The following is a 17,150-nucleotide window of genomic DNA, read 5'->3' as shown; positions in this document are numbered from 1 at the left end:
CAAGAAAAAAAATTTAAAAATAACTTATCCATTTTAAATCGATCACGATTTCAGTTCAGAAAAAGAGTAAGTCACGACTGAAGATGAGGAGGAAAATAACAAAAATAGTTGGAGAGGAAGAGGAAGAAAATGATGATAGTCTAGTTGAATTTTTGGATTGAAAAAGAAAAAAGAAGAAGAACAAAAGAGAGAGAAGAGAGAAATAACACTAAAAAAACTTTTTTTTTTAAAAATGATTTGACTTGAATTATATAAGTTCAAAAATAAAGTACTTTTTATATTTTATAAAAAATTAAAAAAGTTTTTAAAATATTAATTGATTCCAAATTTAATTAATTATATTTCAAAGAGAATTTGACTAACTGTTAATTAATCTGTCAAAAAAAAACAAAACCAAAGACTTATTTGACACCTTTAATTTTCTCAACAAACAAGGTGTTAGTAGTGACGGCAAAGAAAAAGAAGAGACTCCAACCAATTTTCCGTCCAAATATATGTCTCCGTCAATCTCTCCGGCAGACAAGCGTCGAACATGAACTCCCAAATCTAGGCCACTACATTGTCGCTCATCTTTGCTTTTCTCTTCTTAGTTGATGATTTTATACTGAACTCAAGTCTTAATGGATCGAGCGCGAACTGCAAGTCCGAGTCAGTTAAGGAAATGGAGCAGCGAATCCGGAGCTCCCATGGCTGCTCTTACTGTCGGCTCTTCATCTCCAAGACATGGCCGCTCTTCCTCTATCACCGGAATGTCTAACATTAAGCGCACTCAGAATGTTGCTGCCAAAGCTGCTGCCCAGCGCCTTGCTCAAGTCATGGCCTCTCAAGCAGCCACTGGCAATGATGACGATGAAGATGGTGATGATGATCTAGGATTCCGATTTTCCGCTCCTCCACCTCCCTCTTTTTCCAGGTCCAAGGTCAGCACTGCTGCCAATAGCTCTAGTGATAGCAATGCTATCAACCCTGTTATTCAGTCGGCTAAGTTAAATACCAGATCATCTTCACCTGCGGTAATTTCTAGACCTCGATCTATCCAGTCTTCATAGTCTCTATTACTTTTTGTCAGCTTTATTGTTCAACTTCTGAAATATTCACCGCCTCTGGAACTCTACCTAGATAATCAAGTACAATCCAGTATGAATGTGTTCAAATTCAACTGCATTTGTACGTAATTTCAGTTATATAACTCTGTTGTCGACCGTAAGGTAAAAAGATTGAACCTTCTGTTCAGAAAGTCAATATAGCTCAAGACACTGAATTGTTGTTAAATCTCTTAAGATTTAGTTCCTGGGTTTGTTGTAAAAGTTGTAATATAATGTACAGAAGGGATATAGTTGGACAAATTTAATCTAAAAGAGCATAAGCATCAGAACATTATTTTTCTTGGCTCTGATTACCTCTGTATGGTAATTGTTTCCATTTCCTGCTTCTATGAGTAGCTAGCTAGGAATATTGTTGAGGAATTGCCGTCTCTTCGTTCAACATCAGCAGGAAGACCAACTGTCCCATCTCGTCCTCCACCGTCAATACCAAGTACCCAACAGCTTGTAAGGACTCCTTCACCTATACCACCAATCGATCCTCCAACCAACAAGCTGAGAGAGAAAAGGTACTAATAGTGAAAACCTCTTTTCTGATATTTCCTTTTTCCTTTTCAGTTTGACACTCCTACAAACAAGCAGCTAGAGCAAAGGGTCTAAATAGATGTGCTTTTGCTTTTCATTTGTAGGTTGTATCTATTACTTGTCATTTATTCCATATTCGCCAAGTTCTTGTAATTGTGTCATTTAATCAACTTTTAGAACCCACAATATTCGCTTTTTGATTATATTCTATTGCTATGACGTTTCAAAAGATGTTGAACTAGCTTAATCATCTGTACATATGTGTAGTTCTGTTGTTGTGCAACAATGAAGCAGTCCAAGTGTGTCTTAAGGCACATGAGCTTCCTTCATATATATGCACTAGGTGCTTTAGCATGATTCAGTTCCTTTTCTCTGCGTTCATCATCCTAATGCGCAATGCAGATTCTCTCCAGATTTAAGACAAGTTAACTTGAAAGACACAGGAGATCACCGTGCTGCTTCTGCGCTTCGTGATGAAGTATGTTCATTGTGCTATCAAATTGCAATTCTCTATTCTTACATGCATAGTATTCAGTCATTAGACACGTAAAGTGTCTGTTGTGTTTCTATATACGCGTAATTACTTGGATATATCACTTGACTTCAGTGCTGTTTCTGCTCTGATCCTTAAAATTTTTTCGGCAGCTTGATATGCTACAAGAAGAAAATGAAAATCTTCTTGGAAAGGTGCACGTTCATCAGTTCTTTTTTCTCTGCTTTACTTGCATTAAGACATGCATCTCTGAATGTGTTTATACTGAATTTGAGAAATTCTGTGCAGCTTAGAGTTGCCGAAACGAGTTACGAGGAGGCAGAAGCTAGAGTGAAGGAGCTTGAGAAACAGGTTATGCCATTACTATTCCCAAACTGTGCACAAATCCTTCCTCTTTGTTACTCTTAAATACTTGTAACATTCATTTGTTTTTTCTCGTTGCGTATAAGAGCCTCAGTGCTTCATTACTGGAATTTACTGGTTTGCCTGAAAGAGGATGAAAGGAATAAACTTATGTTTTGTCTTGGTCTTTTGATAAAAATAAGAGAGGAAAACTTGATTATAGTCAGCGTGTCATTCTTTGATAACACCTCGTTTATCTGAAAAAAGAAGTCATAAGATGATAATTAGAATGGACACCTTATTTTGAAATTTTGCTGGGATAAATGTTATTGATTCTCTTTGTGGTTTATGCTCCACAGATGTTTTAATTTAAACTTCAAGTTCTTTTGATAGTTGAAAGGCATTTCTTATGCATCAGGTTGCAGCACTTGGAGAAGGAGTATCTTTAGAAGCAAAGTTGTTAAGCAGGCAAAAGTCTTCCACATCTTTCTCTTACCACTGAATTTGTATTTATGCAAACATTTTTGGTGGATATGCATGTATTGTAGTATCATGATATCTTATCAATTGCAGGAAGGAAGCCTCTTTGCGCCAAAGGGAGGTCAGTTTGGATATTTGAGTTAACTGCAGATTAATTTGGTTACACTGCTTCTTCCTTTGGTCTTTTGTGTGAAAGAATGTTTACTTAAACAGCATAAATATTAGAAATCATTCTTTATCCAACTAATAACAGAATGTAAATGAAATGTTTATCTTGGCCTGTGTAGACATGACTCCACATATTGAGGAAAACACACAGACAAACATTGTTAGAGTAGAATGGACCATTCTATTATTTCTAGTATGCTACATGATAGTTGGTAGAGTATGTTAATTTCCCTGCTTATTCTCGCTAAACTTTCATATTCAAGTTTGAATGTTATTAATTGTATGTTCAACTGTACTTGTAATAATTATCTTAGTTGCGCAAACTCTTCATTTTTGCTGCCGCACCTGTGTGAACATGAGACGGTTGTCGGTGCGGGATACATATGGGATTCAGTCAACAACATCGGATAGTTTGACCAAAGTCCATGGACAAATTTGGGGGAAAGTTGAGATTTTGATTTCTCAAAATAGAAGATATAATAGATTTAAGCTAAGTTGGGTAGACTCTTCACTTCCAATAAGCACCCATGTTGGATTCTCCAAAAATACACTTTTGGAGAATCCGACGTGCACCCGTTACATTTTTAAGATTCGGAGCACCATAGGATTTAAAGACAGAAGAAATGGCATAACTTCAATATTATAGTCCTTTTGTCTCCTTTTTGGCTTTTCCTCTTGGTCAATATTCACTGCTTCATATTTCAGACAGAGAGAAACCAAGTATTCAAATAGTGCAGTTGTGATTTCTAGTAGGCAATAGCAATGATCGGTAAGGAAAGTTGGTGGAAGGCCTCAAATGACTTTCTTTTTCTTTTTTTGAGGGGAAGAACTGGAGGGCTTGAAAGAAAAAGTTGGGGTCTTGGGGAAGTAAACCTAGAAGATCTTTATAGCTCTATTTTATGAATTGGATTTTTTAGCCAAATTTTACCATCCGTATCCATCCGTGGATCCGTACCCGAACAACATCATCATCATCAAGAACAACAACATAATACCCCGTGGAATCCCACATGAAGGTAGAGTGTAGCAAATTCAAGTACAAAAAAGGAGAAAACTATGGAGAAAACATAACAACTAACAAGAGAAGCCGTGCAAAGTCTACCACGAAAGAACATGAAAAACAAATTAGTGTTATTCAAGAAGAAAAAGAATAGCAAATTCAAGTACAAAAAAAGAGAAAACTATGGAGAAAACATAACAACTAACAAGGGAAGCAGTGCAAAGTCTACAAGAAAAGAACAACAATAACAAAATAGTATAGTGTGATAATTGAAACACAAAAAACAATAGACGATGGTAGATATCAATAGCAAGAATTACAATAATATGTCTGGTATAACAACAAACACCGAGAAACCTAAATACTCGAAAAGCAAGATAACACTCCACCACTTAGTGTAACCCTCTACCATAATACACGTACTCCACACCCTCCTATCTAAGGTTATATCCTTGATAACCTGAGTTTTTCCATTTCCTGTCTAATCAACTCTCCCTATACTTCTTCAGCTACCTTTACTTCTCCTCATACCCACTATAACCAACCTCTTTCACCTCCTCACTGGTGCCTATGCATCTCCCCTTCACATGTCCAAGTCATCTCAATCTCGCTTCCCTCATTTTATTCACCACCGAGGCCACTCCCACGTCATCTCAAATATTCTCATTCCTAGTCTTGTTGTTCCTTCTATGCCTACACATTCACCTCAACATCCTTATCTCCGCAACATGCATCTTCTGAACATGGGATTTTTAACTGTCCAACTCTATGCCTTATATAAGAAAGTTGGTCTAACCACCACTCTATAGAACTTACTTTTAAATTTTGGTGGTACTCTTTTATAACACAAGACTTCGGATGCAAGCCTCTACTTCATCCACAACGCATCAATACGATGTGTGATATCATTGTCGATGTCCTTATTTCTTTGGATTATAGATCCAAGATACGTGAAACTGTCTCTCTTGGGCATAGCCTATGTGTCAAGCCTCACTTCCACGATCGCCTCATGTTGCATCACTGCATTCAGACGACATACTCTGATCCTGCTTAACGTGAACCCTTTAGACTCTAGAGTTTGTCTCCACATCTTCAATCGGCACTAACTCCGTTGCACATCTTATTAATCAATGCTATTTCGTCCGCAAATAACATACACCAAGGCACCTTATTTTAGATGGACCATATCAATTCATCCATTACTAAGGCAAATAGGAATGGGCTAAGAGTTGATCCCAATGCAACCTCATCTCCACTAAGAAGTGCTCCAAATTTCCTCGCACCGTTCTAACGCGCAGATTAGCTCCATCATACGTGTGCTTAATTGCCCTAATGTAAGCCACCGATACACTTTTAGCCTCTTGGCATCTCCAAAGGACTTCCTGCGGGACCTTTTCTGTAAGACTTTTCAAGGTCAATAAATACCATATGTAAGTCGCTCTTCCTTTCTAGGTATTTCTCCACCAGTCTCCTCACAAGATTGATGACTTTAGTAGTCGATTGCCTTGACATGAATCCAAATTGGATTGACATTTTAGCCGTCTTAAAAATGACATTAAACAAACCAATTAACCACTCCATACATGCCTTCCCAAACTCCACCAGAATCTCATCTAGTCCTTTCGCTGCACTTAACCTCAACCTTAATACATCTACAGTACCCAAAATCCCGATGTCTCTCAGTGTGCTCCAAATCACCTAGCGGAGCCCTTTTTTTGTTCAAAAGCTTATGGAAGTAAGTTTGCCATCTTTTCTTAATCAGGGTCTCCTTCGCCAACACCTTGCCTTACTTATCCTTGATGCACTTCACTTGATCCAAGTCTGTGACCTTCTTATCTCTCGCCTTTGCGAGCCTGTACAATTTCTTATCTTCACCTTTGTCCTTACTCGGTTTACAATCATTCAAAGGCATTCGTCTTTCCTGTTGTAACCGCTAACTTAGTCTCCATCTTTGCTGCCTTATAGATTTTCTTATTTGTCTGCTTGTCCTCCTCATCCTTGCATTCTTCCACCAACTTTGCATAAACTAGCTTCTTTCCTCCACTTGCCTTGAACTTCTCCGTTCCACCACCAATCCCCTCGGTAACCACCAATATTACCCCTCGAGACCCGTAGCTACCTCTCTAGCTGTTTTTCTAATGCAACTAGTTGTCTTATCCACATGCTTTCCACATTCGCAATACTTTTCCAAGCCCCCATGACCATCAACTTCTCATCCATATTCCGAGAGAGAGCAAGGCTCAAGCCACACTATTTAATTCTTGGTTAGTCATGAATTCTTCTGCCTCTACCCTCGCTCAATCTCCAAGTCCATCAGCCAAAACTTATGTTGGGAAATTCTCACTCAGGATAACCTTGCATTCCTTACAAAGGCCTATATTGCCTTCCCTCAAGAAAAAGTAATATGTCAGAGTTTTAGCCACCACGCAATGGAAGGTAACCAAGTCGTCTTCCTTTTTCGGAAAACACTAGTTAGCTATCAGCAACTCAAAAGCTCTATTATAATCCATGAGCAAAGTTCCACCTCCATTTCTATTTCCAAAACCAAAGCCTCCATGCACATCATCGAATCCATAGGAAGTTGCCCCAATGTCGCCATTTGAAATCTACACCAATAAAAATCTCTTAGGTGTGTAGTATACCCCTCACCACCTCATCCAAGTCCTCCCAAAAGTGCTTCTTGACCTCCTCGTGCAAACGTACTTGTGGCACGTAAAAGCACTAATAATGTTCAAAGTAAGTCCTTCAATAACTAGCTTAATTGTCATCATCTCATCATTGATCTTCCTAACTTGCACCACTTGCTCCCTATGGTCTCCGTCTACGATAATGCCTACTTCATTCCTATCCATTGAGCCTCCCAAGTACCACAACTTAAAACTTTTCACATCCCAAGCCTTAGTATGTACTGATTTGTCCCCTGAACACACTATATTAATCTTCCTCTTTTTTAGAATCTTCACTGTCTTGATGGACTTCCCCGTCAAAGACCCTATATTCCAAGACCTTACTCTCAGCCTAGGGGAACCTACCACTCGTACCCCTCGCCCTTGACCTAAGACATGTCCCTAGTCTATCATCTTTTACCAAAGCCACCAAAGAAGGTGTAAAATACAAAGGCAAACACTAAGGAAAGCTAATTCAAACTTATGAAAGATAGCAGGCAATAAGTCTGAACTATACTGTAAATCAGAAGCAAGCAAGTAATCAATGAATTGAACTAGACTGCAGAACAGAAACAACCCGCACTATGCTGTAAATCAAAAGAACAGAAAAAAAGAACCACATTAGTATTACCACAACACGAAGTATGCTGCAGGAGAAGAAAATAAGGATCACAGCAGTTATTGAAATGACAGTTCTGAAAAAGGAATTTAAACCAGAGGTAATACCTCCTAATCCGTACCCTCGAATCTTAAAATTTAGATTTTGCTGAATATGACTCTCGGATTCGCATCCACGTCAGATACCCATACCTGAGTCCGAGCAACTTAGATTATTAGTGGACTAATTAGTTGGAGTAGTTCTTTGTTTATCATACATATGTTACCTGCTCAAAAAAGTGAAAAACTATACATGTTAAACTGTCCAAGTCTTCTTCAAAATACCATGCTGACATATTACAACAGCATTGTCCTTTCTCTTTGTAACTGTCTTCAAGTGTGCTTCAGTTTCAAAAAATGTTTTACCTCAAAGCAACTAAAGATTAACTGGTGTAGGCTGCACTGAAAGATGCAAAACAAGCAAAGAATGGGATAGATGCGGAACTTGCAAGTCTCCACTCTAATGTTCAGGTAAACATCATCACCATGTGCTACAGCAATGTCTGGTTTTCTATCTAACTTTTTTTTCTACATTTGACATAGAAAGCAAAAGATGAAGCAGCTGCTGCTGTAGATCAACTTCAGGGGTCTGAATCTGAGGTTAAAGCTCTACGCTCTATGACACAAAGGATGATTTTAACCCAGAATGAGATGGTATCTAGCTGCACCTTCTGATGCTGCTTTCTTCATTTGCAAAATTTTTCATCATAGAAATAAATTCCGCGCATTCGATATTGTAGGAAGATGTTGTTCTGAAACGATGCTGGCTTGCACGATATTGGGGTTTAGCAACTCAGTTTGGTAAGTAATGAATCAGAGTTTTGTCTTTTTCCTAGTCACACACATGATCTCTATTCTTTGTTTTGAGAAGGAACATAATCTCTGTTCTTTGTTTTTGAGAAGAAACATGATCTCTATTCTTTTCTGAATCAGAAAATCTCTTTTCTTGATTTCTATTCTTTTCTTTTTCCTTTAATGGTTCATCATTAATTTTTGGTTTCCTGTATACTGCTGCTGGTCACACTGACCTTTATCATTAGCTATAGATTTGAAATAGTTTTATGATGTCACCCAAGTTATGTCAATTTAACTGTTGTGTTTGATTTTCCGATTGTTTTATCAAATGAAATACCTTGAAACCCTTCCATCACGCGCACCCATAAGAAAAAAGGAAAAAAGACAAAAGGGCACATAAGATAGTGAATCAAAGATAGAAGAATGATACATTGCAATTGCACATTTGAAAGATAGCTAGATTGAAAGCAGGTGCCTTTGCTCCTATAGTGTTACAAAGAAGGAACTTATAGTAGTGGCACTAACTTCACCTAGAAAACTTACAACAACAACATCATACCCAGCGAAATCCCACAAGTGGGGTCTTGAGAGATCACTGTGTACATAAACCTTACCCTACCAAGGTAGAGATGTTGTTTCTGATAGATCCTTGGCTTAGGCAAACTATGATTACATGCAAATTAACTATGATTACATTGTTTTACAACTATACAGAAGGAGATTAACTTTTCATAACGGATTGCATCAATTAAATGCATCCAAGGGTGTGGCTTACTGGTCAATGAAGTGTATTGAAAACCATGAGGTCTCCGGTTCAAATCCTCACAGAGTCCTAGGCAAAAACACTAGGTGATTTCTTTTAATTTATTCAACCCATGGCAGTGGAGTTACCTGGGTGTTTGTGCTGGTGGGAGGTACCTTGTGGAATTAGTCGAGAGCGCGCAAGGTGGCCTGGACACCACATTTATCAAAAGAAATAAAATTTAAATACCCTCCTTTCCCAATTTTTATGACACTCATTTCTAAGAGAATGACACCTTTCTATATTTAGTAATAATTTGATGTTAAACTTCTCATTTTATTCTTAATAAGGTGACTCATAGCCACACAAATATGCTAATTTGAGACCACAAGTTTTAAAAGTCTTCTTGTCAATCTTAAACTCTGTGCCTAGTCAAATACCATCATATAAATTGGGCGGAGAAGATTTTTTCACAATTTCCAGTGCATGAATGTTGCCTACTTTTCGTTACTTGTCTAATTGCATTCTTATCCACCCAATGCTTTACTTTTTGTTAAGTTTTGACCCCATGTGTCCCTATACTCTTGTTTCATTGCTTTAGATATGTAAGAAATGTTACCGGTTTGAACTCTTGAGTTTAAGTCAATGTTGCTCTGCTTTTCCCTTCAGGCATTTGTGCAGATATTGCTGCTTCAAAACACGAGTACTGGTCATCCTTCGCACCTCTTCCTTTTGAATTGGTTATCTCTGCTGGCCAAAAGGCAAAGGAAGAATGTTTGGAAAAAGGCAAGCATGATTTATTTATGGGTTTTCTATTTGATTTTGTGGATTTCCAAGCTATGGGTTTATCACATGGTAAATATTTTGAATGGGCATAATCAATATTCTCTCTTGCAGGTGATGACAATCCAGAGATGGGAAAGTTTGTTCAGGATTTGAATGATCTCACTGGAGAAGGAAATATAGAAAGCATGCTTTCTGTTGAAATGGGCTTGAATGAACTTGTTTCTTTGAAGGTTACTCTAATAACTATAGTCATTATGTTGTTCTTGTTCTTGTATTTTTCTTTAGTTCCTTGAATTAGGTAGAGCATGCATCGCTTAACCTGTTTCTGAACTTGAGCGTTTAAGTACTTCTCATGTTGTTTATTACGAAAGTTATTAATTCTGTTATCATTAGCATCGCAAATCATTTTTCTTTGTTTTTTTGAGATAAACAAATCATGATTCTTTTTTCAAATTAAAGATTCCAATGCTCATTCATTTCTTCACCAAGCCACTCATCAATTTAAGTGTTAAAATTTCCACATTGCAGTTTAAAAAGAATATGATCAGTTCAGTTAGGAGTTTGTTATGCCTAAAGCTGATCTTAGACAAAACTTTGGTAAAATAAGAAAGGACCTACTGAATATGTATCATAATGATTATTACAGAAAGTGAAAATAATTGGTTTTTGCTTGAGAAAATAATTATGATACTTATGGTGTTCAGCCGAGGGATTGGGCACAGGCCAATATCAGGCCAGTCTTCGGATTTGGAACATCAAGTTCATATTGAAAGGATGAAATCTGCTACTTTAATCCATTCTTGTCCTATTTTGCTCTAGAATAGTTTTGGGTGCAAATAATCTCTTGCATGTAAAGTTGCCCATTTCAAAAGAATATATAAAATCTCTTGCATGTGCACCAGGGTATTCTTTTGTTCTCCTTTTAGTTGGAATAATAGGGAACTACTTTACCATTTACTGATATTCCTGATCCAGGTTGAGGATGCCATAGTGCTTGCACTGGCTCAACAACGGCGTCCAAACTCTGCTCGAACATCGATTTCAGGTTTGTCTCTTGTTTGTTGTTTAAATATTGTTAGTTAACTACTGGTATGTTCATATGTTTGTTTTTTGATCTCCAAGCCATAAACCCTACTTGCAAAAAAATGTATATGTTATTACATGCTCTGTTCAGCAGTCATTGTTTGCTTAGTTATATATCTTCCAATGAAATGATAGTCGTTATAGACTCAAAGCTAAGGTCAAGGATTGTGGTTTGATGCTTGAAAGTGTTCTACCTCATAAACCAAGGGTGTAGCCTAGTGGTCAATGAAGTGGGTGTAAACCTTGGAAGTCAGTGTTCGAATCCCAAACTCCCAATAGAGACAAAAATACACTAGGTGATATCTTCTCATCTGTCTAAGTCTTGGTGGGAAGAGTTACTTTATACCTGTGCTGGCAGGAGATAGCAGGTACCAGACAGTGAAGTTGAGCATTAGCTGGTCTGAACACCACCACTTTGATAAAACAGATGTTCTGCCTCATAAGTCTGAATATAAAATTCAAGGCTGCTTATACCTGTACCATAATATAGATACCTACCTGTACTGTTGTGTGCTTTCGAAATATTGACATCTATATTGTGGGAAACAAATGTTCCAGCCTGTTATGTAATGCAAAAACAAACTTACAGTTTTACATGTAATTTTTTCCATTTTTGGATGGTAACATATAAAATGGTGATTGGCCACCTCCATGTTCTCACGGTAACATTGAGAATAAATTAAGGTCTCCACTTAATAACCATCATTTTGAAAGGCAAAGTTAGGAATCTCTGAGACTCACCTCATGGCTCGTCTTACATAAAGCAGACCGTAAATTCCTTGGAACGATCACAAGGACAAAAGTCTCATGTAATTAATAACCCCAATAGATTAAGGGTTGCATCTTTCATGTTTTGGGTTGTTAGCACTATACACCATAGAACATTGCATCTTAAATTTCTTTGAAGTACTTGACTTTCTTTTTCTCTCCATAATATATTGCTTGGTCACTCTTCTTGAAATGTACACATGTTATTACACCAAGATATTTGAATTAACTTCGACAATTTTTGTAATGTACACATGTTATTACCACCAAGATATTAATTTTTGCAACAAATTTTAAAGTGACAGAAAATAATTGCAATCACAATAAAATATGAAGAAACATAAATTAATTTATAAATAGTGTAGGTACAACTTTGTTCCTCCCTTGAATAATCTCTCGTAAAATATTTATCCATGATTACAGAGTCGTTAATGGCGTATTTCTCGAACTAGGATGATTTGAATTTGATCTCCTTTTGAATATTCCATGAATTTGCAGAATATCGAGATGCTTTTTCAAGGGAATATACTACCCTTAATATAGGCATGAACTAGGGTTTTGGATCGAGTACCTTCCAAGATTCCTAATTGGAATCGAACACATATTGTAGAGTCCTAACTTAAATTTAACACATCTTATAGAGTTCCACAAAATTTCAATGTTTACAAATGCCTCATGCTTCAGGGTTTGTCGGAGGGTAGACTTGATGAAACTTAAAGACGAAACTTGAAGTACTAATCATTCTTCTACCTTTGCGGCTTCAGATTTGTAGATTTGATCTATGTGAGAACTAAAAAGAGATGAAGGCCAAATTTGGTCCCACTAGACGTGCCAAAATTTGCAGAAAATAAAATTCACATTGAGAAAACAATCAAAAGTTGTAGAAAATAAAATTCACATTGAAAAAAGCAATAATAAAAATTATCGCAGTAACAATATTTATTGATTTTAAAGGGCGAGTGTTACAATCTCTATTATTCCTTCCATTTGACTTTTCGGATATAAATTCAAGCACTCTTGAGTTTTGTTTTGAATTTGTCTTGAACTTGATCTTGGATTTAAGGGCTTTGGAGTTTGTTCTTGAATCTTTGATGAACTTGGACTTTATTTTGATCTTGACTGTTATTTGAATTTAAGGGCTTCAAACTTGTTCTTGAATCCATTGGTCTTGATCTTGATCGTTCTTGAAGTTGAATTCTTAAACTTGTAGTTCATAGAGAAATCTATGTCGTTTGATCCACGAGCTTTATCTAACTTCTTGTTTAGAATTTTTGGTTCCTTTTTTGAATTATGAGGACCTAGATTTATAGTTTGTAGAATAGAAGATTTGCGATTGGAACAAGTTCTCTTCATCCAATCAGTTTAAGTGACATGACATATGAACTTTATGGAGCGGGCTTGTCATTTTGATAGATGACATGATCTTATAGGCTTCTTTGTTTGACTTGCCATGCAATGTGGCACCAAACTGGCCTCGAGGATGAAATGTTATTAGATTTAACAAACTGGATTCCTCTATTGTAGCCCAAATCAATTAATTTGAATTTTAATTAAATCTATATTTTTTTGGACTTAAATAATTATCCCAATTAAATTAATCTATACTTCATTTTGGACTAAATATTCATTAATTTGATAAAATCCGAATCATTTTATAAATTTATACTCCCTCCGTTTCAAAAAGGATGACCTCGTTTGACTTGGAACGAAGTTTAAGAAAAAAAAGAAGACTTTTTAATCTTGTGGTTCTAAATTAAAGTTATGTCAATTGTACCAAAGTGCCCTTTAATCTTGTGATTTTAATCATGCCACGTGGAAAGTTAAAGTTAAATTATTGCCAAAAAAGGAAAGGGGCCAATCTTTTTGAAACAAACTAAAAAGGAAATAGGGACATTCTTTTTGAAACGGAGGGAGTATTTAATAAATTTTAAATGATTGCAAATGCCCCTGCTTCAAGACCTGTCGAGATATTTTATCTTTTGAAGACTAAGCTTGAAGTATTATCTAGACAAAAAATTGCACGACATTAATATTGAGATCCACAATAATTGCACCACTCCAACATAATTGGAGTGAAGAAGAAGATTGCTAGTAATTACTCCATGCGGCCACTTTTCAATTTGAATAAGAAAACTAACATATATGTTTTGTTTTCATTAGGACACATAAATGTTCCTTTTTTTTCAATTCCAATTAAAAAGGAAACAATTGTAATCCATCTCAATTTCATATTCACATGTTTGTGTACCGCCTTACGGTCCACTTGATTCTATAGAAAATAAACACGATTGGCTACAACATATTCGAAATTTGGATTGAAACTCGTTAAATATCGTTCTATAGAATCAAGTGGATTGTAAGGCGATAGAAAAACATGTGAATATGAAATTGAGATGGATTACAATTGTTTCCTTTTTAATTGGAATTGAAAAAATAAATAAAAAAGGAACATTTATGTGTCCTAATGGAAACAAAACATATATGTTAGTTTTACTATTTTAATTTTCATTTATGTTGGATGGTGCAATTATTGTGTATCTCAATATTAATGTCGTGCATTTTTTTTCTAGATAATACTTCAAGCCTAGTCTTCAAAAGATAAAATATCTTGACAAGTCTTGAAGCAGGGGGCATTTGTAATCATGTAAATTTTTTTAAATATAAATTATAATATGATTCAGATTATATTAAATTCATGAATATATCAGTTCAAATAAATTATGGATTAATATAAGTTAATCATTTAAGTTAGAAAATATGGATTTAATTAAAATCTAAATTAATTTTGATTTGAGCTACAATAGATGATACTAGTTTGCTAAGTCAAATGACGTCTCATCCCAGGCCCAGTTTGGTGCCACATGTCGTGCCAAGTCAACAACCAAGCCAATAGAATTATGTCATGTGTCAAATTGACAAGCCGCTTTATAAAGCTCATATGCCATGTCACTTAAATTTGATTGGCCGAAAGGATACCAGTTCCTATCACAACTCCTCTATTCCACACCTATAAATAGAGGTCCTCATAATTTAGAAAAGGGACCGACCGAAAATTTCTAAACAAGAAGTTAGAGAAAGCCCGTGGATCAAACACCTTAGATTTCTCTATAAACTACAAGTTTAAGAATTTAAATTTAAGAACGATCAATCGGATTCAAGAACAAGCTCGAAGCCCTTGAATTTAGATAAAAGCCAAGATCAAAATAAAGTTCAAGTTCAAGTTGATTGATGATTCAAGAACAAGCTCCAAAGCCCTTGAATCGATGATCAAGTTCAAGACAAATTTAAGATCAAGCTCAAGAGCCCTTAAATTTACATCCGAAAAGATGAATAATAGAGATTGTAACACTCACACTTTGAAATCAATAAATACGGTTGTTGCAATACTGTTTTGTTTTTTATTATTGTTTTCTCGGCGTGAATTTTATCATTTACTCCCTCCGTCCCATTTTATGTGACAACATTTGACCGGGCACAAAGTTTAAGAAATAAATGAAGATTTTGAAATGTTTACCAAATTGCCCTTCAAAAGTAGACTCACTTTTCTCTCCTTATAAATGTATTTGAGTACTATTTTTAAAATTAAGTGGAACTAACAAGGGTAAAAAAGAAACTATACCTTTAAATTCTTGCCATATAAGGAAATGTGACATTCTTTTTGGGACTGACCAAAAAGGAAATGGTGCAAATGGGACGGAGGGAGTATTATTTATTAAAATATAATTTTATAGACGTTGAAATTTTATGGGACTCTATAAGACGTGTTCAATTTGAGTTGGACTCTACAAGGTGTGTTCAATTTTAATTAGGATTTTTAGAGGCTACTCAATCCTAAACCTTAGTTCATGCCTATACAAAGGGTACTATATTCCCTTGAAAAGACATCTGAAATATTCCACAAATTCATGAAATATTCATAAACAAATTAAATCTAAATCATCCTAGTTCGTGAAATACGCTACTAACGACCCTTGAATATGGAGGAATCTTTATGACAGAAGAATCAAGGGAGGGACCAAATTGTACCTGCACTATTTATCAAACAAATTTGGCCCAGTGGGACTCGAATTATGATTGTATTTTATTTTCTATTACTATAAAATTTGTTGCAAACAAATTTGGCACGCCTAATGGGACTCGATTTGAACACGTCTGGTAGAGTCTCACAAAATTTCAATGTCACAAAGATATTTGAGAGAATGAGTTTCATACCTAAACTATCTTTCATACCTAAACTATCCCTCATTAGTTTGAGAAATATACCTTAGTGATGCATGTAATACACTTTTTTTAAAAAAAGCCTTGCCACATGGCATATCACATGGATAAAACATTTCACCTTGACAAAAATTAAATAAACTATAGAGAAAATACACAAATTTACCTTTGAACTTTTTTTGAAAAGTCAGTTACACGCTTAAACTATAATGATGATCTATTACACACCTTTACTATTTAAAAATGAATTTTTTTACCCCTAAAATTGACGTGGCAAAAATAAAAAAATAATAATAAAATTAAAGCGCGTTTGACAGTAAAGAAAGTAAAAAATAAATTAAAATCTTATTTTTACTATCACCCTACCCTCACCCCCCACCCAATGCCTCTTTTTCTTTTTTTATCACAGGCAATCATCTTCTTCTTTACTTTTTTCATCATTATTTCATACCCAATTTCCACCCACCCCACTATACCCCATAAAAGTCCTCTCCCCCACCCCGCATCATATCCTATTTTAATGCTTATTCGATTTCACCATTTTCATTATATTTGATTTCTCTTTAGATTTGTTGGTGGTTGATAAAATTGATGATTAAGTTTTTAAAATAAAATATAATGATGGATTTGTTGGCCTGGGGTGACAAAGAAGCCGGACTTGAAGGTGGTGGAGAAGAAAAAATAGATATTGACAATGGTGGTAGTGATATTTGGTGGTGGGTTTGTACCTTTTGATGGTGATGATGTAATTTTGGTGATGAGTTTGTTTATGGGTGTCAAATTTTGTTTTGGATTTTTCTAATTTTTGTGGGGATAATGGTGTTAGTATGATTTCAATGGTGGATTTGATCTTAGGTGGTGGGATTTATGGTGACTATTTTGGTTTTCATTAGTGAAATATATAGATTTGGTAGTAATATGACGGCAATGGTAGTGGTTTCATGGTGGTGTTCATTGAAGAAGAAACAATTGAATGATATGAAGAATTTTAGTCAAAATTTGACATGACATCTGATGTGGCAGTGACATTGAAATGATGTGGCGCAAGTGTGATACACCTCCCATTGTGAGGGTGGTACTACACGTCTTAAGGGTAAAACAAATCACTCTTTAGTAGCAGGGGTGTGTAATGGGTCACCATATTAGTTTAAGCGTATAACTGACTTTTCGTGACAAGTTCGAGGGTGAATATATAACCTTTTCCCTAAACTATTAGTTATATTTAAAAGTTAAAGATTAAAGTAATCACTCTCCCCTAAAAAAAGAAATTGAATTTTTAAAAATAGAATTTAAAACATTTTTCTTTCCCCACCCCACCCCACCC

General features: G+C 35.7%; 1 protein-coding gene across 1 annotated transcript in view; it reads left to right on the top strand.

Annotated features, from left to right (window-relative positions):
• The first annotated feature begins 432 nt into the window (after positions 1 to 432).
• LOC107020608 (coiled-coil domain-containing protein SCD2) overlaps positions 433 to 17,150 on the top strand; it is a 29,661-nt gene continuing 12,943 nt past the window's right edge. The window contains exons 1-13 of the mRNA XM_015221044.2: positions 433 to 1,013; positions 1,443 to 1,612; positions 2,031 to 2,106; positions 2,274 to 2,315; positions 2,410 to 2,472; positions 2,882 to 2,931; positions 3,037 to 3,064; positions 7,831 to 7,905; positions 7,978 to 8,088; positions 8,175 to 8,235; positions 9,641 to 9,757; positions 9,869 to 9,987; positions 10,733 to 10,802. Coding sequence (XP_015076530.1) covers positions 621 to 1,013; positions 1,443 to 1,612; positions 2,031 to 2,106; positions 2,274 to 2,315; positions 2,410 to 2,472; positions 2,882 to 2,931; positions 3,037 to 3,064; positions 7,831 to 7,905; positions 7,978 to 8,088; positions 8,175 to 8,235; positions 9,641 to 9,757; positions 9,869 to 9,987; positions 10,733 to 10,802 — 1,375 coding nt within the window. The 5' untranslated portion in view covers positions 433 to 620. The remainder of the gene's footprint in view (positions 1,014 to 1,442; positions 1,613 to 2,030; positions 2,107 to 2,273; positions 2,316 to 2,409; positions 2,473 to 2,881; positions 2,932 to 3,036; positions 3,065 to 7,830; positions 7,906 to 7,977; positions 8,089 to 8,174; positions 8,236 to 9,640; positions 9,758 to 9,868; positions 9,988 to 10,732; positions 10,803 to 17,150) is intronic.

This window comes from Solanum pennellii, chromosome 5 (genome assembly GCF_001406875.1).
Source record: "Solanum pennellii chromosome 5, SPENNV200".
NCBI classification, from domain to species: domain Eukaryota; kingdom Viridiplantae; phylum Streptophyta; class Magnoliopsida; order Solanales; family Solanaceae; genus Solanum; species Solanum pennellii.
The sequence above is the reverse complement of the archived record's forward strand: the minus strand, read 5'-3'. Positions and strand labels throughout refer to the sequence as shown.